Raw genomic sequence first — 8,122 nt, 5'->3', positions numbered from 1 at the left:
AGTGGTTGTATTTGCAGATGGGAGATGCAAAGCAGTGTGCGGGACATACGGTAGCCCACACATAGGACAACTAATCCAGATCACACAGGCTGATAATTCTAGACTACAAACATCTTCAACATGACTCATTAGAACACACATTAAGGGAAGACACAACTAGAACACAAACAGAGTGAAGACCATTCCAGACTATTCTAGGACACAAATGCCTCATGCCACATCATCTCTGCACCTCCCTTCTGCTCCCAGAGCTTTAAGCGTGAGGAAAGTGCCATGGCAATGGCTGCTGGGGGAGGAGTCAGGGGTGAGGGGTCAAACAGTCAGAGGTCAGCGTGATGTGATGTCAGAGTGGGGGTGGGTCAACACATAAACGGTGACACTGTGAACCTGGGATGGAGAGAAACAGGAATGAGAGAAAGAGGGATGGAGAGAGGGGAAAAATAGAGAGGGACAAAGATAGGCAGAGAAGAAAGAGGGAAATTCACTCTTCAATTTAATTTTTATACCTACAACCTAAAATGGTTCTTTGGCTGTCCCCATAGCAGAACCATTTGCAAAATATTTTTTGTTTCCAGGTAGAAACCTTTTAGTTCCAGGTAGAACCCTTATCGGTTCTTTCCACAGAGGGTTCTACATGGAACCCAAAAGGGTTCTACCTGGACCCAATAAGGGTTCTCCTATGCAGACAGCTGAAAAACCCTTTTGGAACCCTTTTTTCTACGAGTGTAGGAATGGAGAGAAACAGGCAAAGCAAAGACAGAGGGAAGATGGAGAGAGAGAAAGAGGTGGGGATGGATAAAGTATACATTGAAAGATACACTTTATATGCAAAAGTATATCCCTTCAAATTAGTGGATTCGGGCTATTTCAGCCACACCTGTTACTTACAAGTGTATGCAATCGAGCACACAACCATGTAATCTCCAAACATTGTCAGTAGAATGGCCTTACTGAAGACCTCAGTGACTTTCAACGTGGCACCGTCATAGGATGCCATATTTCCAACAAGGCAGTTCGTAAAATTTCTGCCCAGTGTAACGGCGTTCGTCTGTTGAATGAAGAGAGTCGGACCGAAATGCAGCGTGTAGGTTACTCATGACTTTAATGAACAGAATAGCGATACATGAAATAACTGAAATACAAAAACAACAGAACGGAACGTGAAACTAATTACAGCCTATCTGGTGACTACAACACAGAGACAGGAACAAACACCCACAAAATACAAAGACCAAGGCGTGACAGAACCCCCCCTAAGGTGCGGACTCCCGGACGCACCTCAAAAGCATAGGGAGGGTCCGGGTGGGCGTCTGTCCATGGTGGCGGTTCTGGCTCGGGACGAGGACCCCACTCCATTAATGTCCTAGTTCTTCCCCTTCGCGTCCTGGGATAATCCACCCTCTCCAACGACCATGGCCTAATAGTCCTCACCCAGATCCCCAAATAACTGAGGAGCAGCTCGTGACAGAGGGGCAGCTCAGGACAGAGGGGCAGCTCAGGACAGAGGGGCAGCCCGGGACAGAGGGGCAGCCCGGGACAGATGGGCAGCTCGGGACAGAGGGGCAGCTCGGGACCGAAGCAGCCCGGGACTGAGGGGAAGCCCGGTACTGAGGGGAAGCCCGGTACAGAGGGGAAGCCCAGTACTGAGAGGAAGCCCAGTACTGAGAGGAAGCCCAGTACTGAGAGGAAGCTCAGGCAGGTAGTAGGCTCCGGTAAATCCTGGCTGGCTGGCGGAACTGGAAGAGTCAGGTTGTCTGGCAGATCTGGAAGAGACTGGTTGTCTGGCAGATCTGGAAGAGACTGGTTGTCTGGCGGCACTGGGTAGACTGGCGGCGCTGGGCAGACTGGCGGCGCTGGGCAGACTGGCGGCGCTGGGCAAACTGGCGGCGCTGGCGGCGCTGGGCAGACTGGCGGCGCTGGGCAGACTGGGAGCACTGGCGGCGCTGGGCCGACTGGGAGCACTGGTGGCGCTGGGCAGACTGGGAGCACTGGCGGAGCTGGGCAGACTGGCGGCACTGGCGGCGCTGGGCAGACGGGAGACTCCGGCAGTGCAGGAGAGGAGAAAGGCTCTGGCTGCGCTAAACAGGCGGGAGACTCCGACAGCGCAGGAGAGGAGAAAAGCGCTGGCTGCGCTGAACAGGCGAGGCGCACTGGAGGCCTGGTGCGTGGTGCTGGAACTGGTGGTACTGGATCGAGGACACGCACAGGAAGCCTGGTGCGGGGAGGAGGACTGGTGTGTAGAGGTGGCTCTGGATAGACCGGACCGTGCAGGCGCACTGGAGCTCTTGAGCACCGAGCCTGCCCAAGCTTACCTGGCTCGATGCCCACTCTAGCCCGGCCAATAGGAAGGGCTGGTATGTGCCGCACCTGGCTCTGCACCCGCACTGGAAACACCATGTGCTCCATAGCATAACACGGTGCCTGCCCGGTCTCTCTAGCCCAACGGTGAGCACAGGGAGTTTGCGCAGGTCTCCTACCTGGCATAACTATTCTCCCTTCTATCCCCCCCCCAATAATTTTTTGGGGCTGCTTTTCCGGCTTCCAACCATGTCGCAGTGCTGCCTCCTCATACCGGTGCCTCTCCGCTTTAGCCGCATCTATTTCTTCCTTGGGACAGCGATATTCTCCCGGCTGCGCCCAGGGTCCTTTTCCGTCTAATATCATCTCCCAAGACCAGAAGTCCTTATATTGCTACTCCTCACAATTAACAGGGAGAGTAGGCTCAGGTCTGACTCCTGACTCAGCCACTCTCTCTCTGCGCTCTCCCCTAATAAATATTTGGGGGTTACTTTCGGTATTCGCTCTGCGTCGCCGTGTTTTCCTTTTCGACTCCATTCGTCTATAGCCCTCTTCGCATTGCTGCAGGGAATCCCAGGCGGGCTCCTGCACTCGCTCTGGGTCGGCCGCCCACCTGTCGATTTCTTCCCACGTCGTATACTCCATGCCTCTACCGTCCATAACGTCCTCCTTTAGCTCCTGCCAGTTATCCACGTCATTGCCAGTTACACGCTGCTCGGTCCGTGAGAGTGGTGGGTGTTTCTGTAACAGCGTTCGTCTGTTGAATGAAGAGAGTCGGACCGAAATGCAGCGTGTAGGTTACTCATGACTTTAATGAACAGAATAGCGGTACATGAAATAACTGAAATACAAAAACAACAGAACGGAACGTGAAACTAATTACAGCCTATCTGGTGACTACAACACAGAGACAGGAACAAACACCCACAAAATACAAAGACCAAGGCGTGACACCCAGCTAGAGCTGCCCTCGGTCAATTGTAAGTGCTGTTATTGTGAAGTGGAAATGTCTGTCCTCGGTTGCAACACTCACTACCGAGTTACAAACTGCCTCTGAAAGTAACGTCAGCACAAGAACTGTTCACCATCTGGCAGTCCGGTGGACTAATCTGGGTTTGGCGCATGCCAAGAGAACTCTACCTGCCAGAATGCATAGTGTCAACTGTAAAGTTTGGTGGAGGAGGTATAATGGTCTGGGGCTGTTTTTCATGGTTCCTTAGTGAAGGGAAAACTTAACGCTACAGCATACAATGACATTCTAGACAATTCTGTGCTTCCAACTTTGTGGCAACAGTTTGGGGAAGGCCCTTTCCTGTTTCAGCATGACAATGCCCTGTGCACAAAGCGAGGTCCATACAGAAATGGATTGTTGAGATCGGTGTGGAAGAAATTTACTGGCCTGCACAGAGCCATGACCTCTACCCCGTCAAACACCTTTGGGATGAATTGGAACACCGACTGCGAGCCAGGCCTAATCGCCCAACATCATTGCCCGACCTCACTAATGCTCTTGTGGCTGAATGGAAGCTAATCCCTGCATCAATGTTCCTTTCCAGAAGAGTGGAGGCTGTTATAGCTGCAAAGAGGGGACCAACTCCATATTAATGCCCATGATTTCAGAATGAGATGTTTGACGAGAAGGTGTCCATATACTTTTGGTCATGTAGTGTATGTTGAGCAGTGTTTCTCAAACAGTAAGTTCAGAATCACGTGTTATGGTGCAGCATGTTTTCTGATGAGATGTAGTAACCACTGCTGACAACACATGATGAAACACCTCACGACGAGGTGGAATACATGACAGGTGGCAGATCACTCAACACCAGCCACGCACAAATCAGCTGTCTCTCAGAAATATCAGTCTTTCTAGTGAAGTCATAAACACACAAGCACTCTCACATTTTATTTAATATACTGAAAAGTGCTTATTTTTTTTTATTAAAGGTGTCTCTAAACCAGGGTTCTTCTAATTCCTTGATGTTATTTGTGTGTATGCTGGTTTTAAATCACTGCCTACTCCTTGGTGTTTTATTGTGATTATATTCTGCCCCATAGGGAAATGCAAGGAAGTACATGTACAGTTGAAGTCTGCACAACCTCTCACAAACTACTGTTTCTTCCCTCACCAACACACTCGCCACCTGGGTCTCAGGTGTACAGCTCTCCTTTCCTCTGGTTTAAGCCTGACTTAGCTGTCCGATCCATTGCACTTCTCAGACACACTACAACCCTGACCTCTACTCCCCTGGGCCCAGATTCACAAAACCTTCTTTCGAAGAAATTTCTACTTAACTGGCATTTTTTCCTTAATTATAGACTTAAGAATAATGTTAGGCAAATTTCCTACTCCTCAAAAAGGTTATAAGAAATTGTATTGCACTTCTTATGTTTCTCCATAATTAAGCAAAAAGTTTAAAAGAAATGTGATTATTGAAAATGAAGTTATTGGAAATGTCCTTAATTCAAAGATAGCTAAACCCTTGTCTAAAACTCAGGGCATCGAGAGAAAAAGCTCACGAAAGCAACTGAACATGTTTAATTCACTCACAAACTTCATCTGAAAGTTTCAGTATTGATTATTTTAAACCCAAGAACATGTTTTAGAACAGTAATCTCAGTAGGAAATATGCTAACATGATTTCCATTGCTAGCTAGATAGCTAGCTAAAACGGTTGCCTAGCAACAAACATTTAAAGAATATTTTTTTTAAGTTATTTGAAAAGTTTGTAAGAAATCATTAAATCTAAAGATATTGTTGAGGAATTACAATTAAGAACTATCTTATCTACTTGCTTTTTTTTCTTAGGAAGCTTCTTAAGTTTCTGCAAAATAAGTGTTTTTTAAAATCTGGGGCCTGGCCCTTACAGACACATCCACTACCTCTTGTCTGGAGCACCGGCAGTTGTAAATAAATACACAAACAAACAAACAAACAAACAAACAAACAAACAAACAAACAAACAAACAAACAAACAAACAAACAAACAAACAAACAAACAAACAAACAAACAAACAAACAAACAAACAAACAAACAGACAGACAGACAGACAGACAGACAGACAGACAGACAGACAGACAGACAGACAGACAGACAGACAGACAGACAGACAGACAGACAGACAGACAGACAGACAGACAGACAGACAGACAGACAGACAGACAGACAGACAGACAGACAGACAGACAGACAGACAGACAGACAGACAGACAGACAGACAGACAGACAGACAGACAGACAGACAGACAGACAGACAGACAGACAGACAGACAGACAGACAGACAGACAGACAGACAGACAGACAGACAGACAGACAGACAGACAGAGACTTTATGAAAATATTGGGTATTGCAAGTCCAGTATATCCAAGGTCAGAAAGACTGTGGCTGATTGGTTTAAGAGTATGACACACAGACAGGAAGACAGACCTGTTGGGGACAGTCTCTGATCAACACAACACCAATGAAGCCTACGTCAACTCATCTCTGAGGGTGATGATGTTGGTTAGTATGACATCCTAACATCCGCCATCTTAATATATATTTTTACTTCAGTGTTCACCTGTTGATTCACCACAACACATTTCTGGGTGATATGTAAGCAACTGTTTTAACTTCGTAAGATCTGTTCAGCCATGATGCTGTGTCCATGGCATGTTCCTGCGAACGGTGACTCAATTCCGCCGGTTTCCAAACTTTTATCTCCCACCTGAAGCGACTCCAATTTTCTTGTGATCCACCAAATCAATAGTGACAACCCTGTCAACTTGATAGAACATGACATAACCCATCCTATATGGGGAACTGTTATATTCTGTCTTATATTCTGCAGTCATACTTTCAGGTAACTCCTGTACACCAGGCCCTCTACCTTGTCCTCTCCTCTACGCCTCCGCCCTACCTCTCTCCTCTACCCCTCTATCTTGTCCTCTCCACTACCCCTCCACCCTACCCCTCTACCCCTCTACCTTGTCATCTCCTCTACCCCTCACCTCTACCCCTCTACCCTGTCCTAACCTCTACCCCTCCACCCTACGCCTCTCTTCTACCCCTCAACCTTGTCCTCTACTCTACCCCTCTACCCTTTCCTCTACTCTACCCCTCTACCATGTCCTCTCCTCTACCCTGTTGTCTCCTCTACCCCTCCACCCCACCCCTCTCCTCTACCCCTCTACCTTGTCCTCTCCTCTACCCCTCCACCCTGTCCTCTCCTCTACCCCTCTACCATGTCCTCTCCTCTACCCTGTCGTCTCCTCTACCCCTCCACCCTACCTCTCTCCTCTACCCCTCTACCCTGTCCTCTCCTCTACCCTGTCCTCTTCTCTACCTCTACCCTGTCCTCTTCTCTACCTCTACTCTGTCCTCTCCTCTACCCTGACATCTTCTCTACCTCCACCTCTACCCTGTCCTCTCCTCTACCCCTTTACCCTGCCCTCTCCTCTACCCCTCTACCCTGTCCTCTTCTCTACCTCTACCTTGTCCTCTTCTCTACCTCTACCGCTACCCTGTCCTCTCCTCTACCCCTTTACCCTGCCCTCTCCTCTACCCCTTTACCCTGCCCTCTCCTCTACCCCTCTACTCTGTCCTCTTCTCTACCTCTACCCTGTCCTCTCCTCTACCCCTTTACCCTGCCCTCTCCTCTACCCTACCCTCTCCACTTTCCACTACCCCTCCTCTCTACACTCTCTTTCTCCTACCTCTCTCCCCTACCCTCTTTCCCCTACCCGTCCTCTCTCTCTACCCTACCCAGCCCTTCTTTGTCTCTTTTACCCCATCCTCTCTCTCCTTTTCCCTTAACCTTCTCTCCCCTATCTGTCCCTCAGTCCAAAGATCCACCCAGGGCTCTAGAAACAAAGTAATGAGAACAAACTCTGTCTCTGTCTTATATTCTCTGAAATTTCATACACATACACACTAAACTCAAAGTTCACCTACCTTTATGATGGCTAATACTCAACGCAGGAACTCCAAATGTACTGCTGTATAGTCCGAAACTTGTGACGCCAAAGAGAGAGGCTGACTGTCCCACTGTCAAACAGAAACACACACCGACACACACAGTCAGACAAGCCGAATGGGGCTCCCAGCAATGCAGTCAGAAATAGAGTGACACAGACAGCCATCACACACACACACACACACACACACACACACACACACACACACACACACACACACACACACACACACACACACACACACACACACACACACACACACACACACACACACACACACACACACACACACACACACACACAGTTCTATTATTATGACACACACACACAGATAAGGGAGGCAGCTGGCTTGCCACCAGATTGAGCTATAAATATAGTGGGACTGGGGGAGGTGGTAGGGGATACTACCCTGTTAGGAGAACTGGATTTAGCAAATGACAGGGGAGAGAGGGGACAGAGAAAGAAAGAGAGAAAGAGTGAGCGGTGAGAGAATACAGTTGGTGCAAAGCAATGGGTAAAAGAGGATGCTGTAGCAAACTAAGGCTTCCTGCATCTTCATTTGTCTAAGGTTTAGACTTCAGGCCTAAACAACCCAAAGGATAAATGGCATATAGAGACTGAGGCGAGAGAGTGGAAAGCTGGAATGAATTTATTGGCTATTGGGATTTGGACATAAGAGTGATGGATTGTTGTTAGAATGAAACAAACACACACACAAACTCTAAGCCCAAAGCCCATTCCATAGCAACTGCTAGAAAAAGCCACGTATCTCTGAATTGGGTTACGTTAATCCTCACCCTTTTGCAAACTTTAATCTAATTCTCCTAACCTGCTACGTTACTTCTCCTAGCCTGCTGCGTAAATTGTC

The 8,122-nt window shown here is 48.2% G+C and overlaps 1 protein-coding gene across 1 annotated transcript in view; it reads right to left on the bottom strand.

Moving 5' to 3' along the window:
• LOC124049122 (unconventional myosin-XVIIIb-like) overlaps nucleotides 1-7,398 on the bottom strand; it is a 60,816-nt gene extending 53,418 nt beyond the window's left edge. Inside the window, 2 exon segments of the mRNA XM_046370478.1 lie at nucleotides 237-387; nucleotides 7,232-7,398. Of these exon segments, the coding sequence (XP_046226434.1) occupies nucleotides 237-275 (39 nt within the window). The 5' untranslated portion in view covers nucleotides 276-387; nucleotides 7,232-7,398.
• Between the last annotated feature and the right edge of the window lie 724 nt (nucleotides 7,399-8,122).

Source organism: Oncorhynchus gorbuscha, linkage group LG11 (genome assembly GCF_021184085.1).
Source record: "Oncorhynchus gorbuscha isolate QuinsamMale2020 ecotype Even-year linkage group LG11, OgorEven_v1.0, whole genome shotgun sequence".
Taxonomy (NCBI): Eukaryota; Metazoa; Chordata; class Actinopteri; order Salmoniformes; family Salmonidae; genus Oncorhynchus; species Oncorhynchus gorbuscha.
The sequence above is the reverse complement of the archived record's forward strand: the minus strand, read 5'-3'. Positions and strand labels throughout refer to the sequence as shown.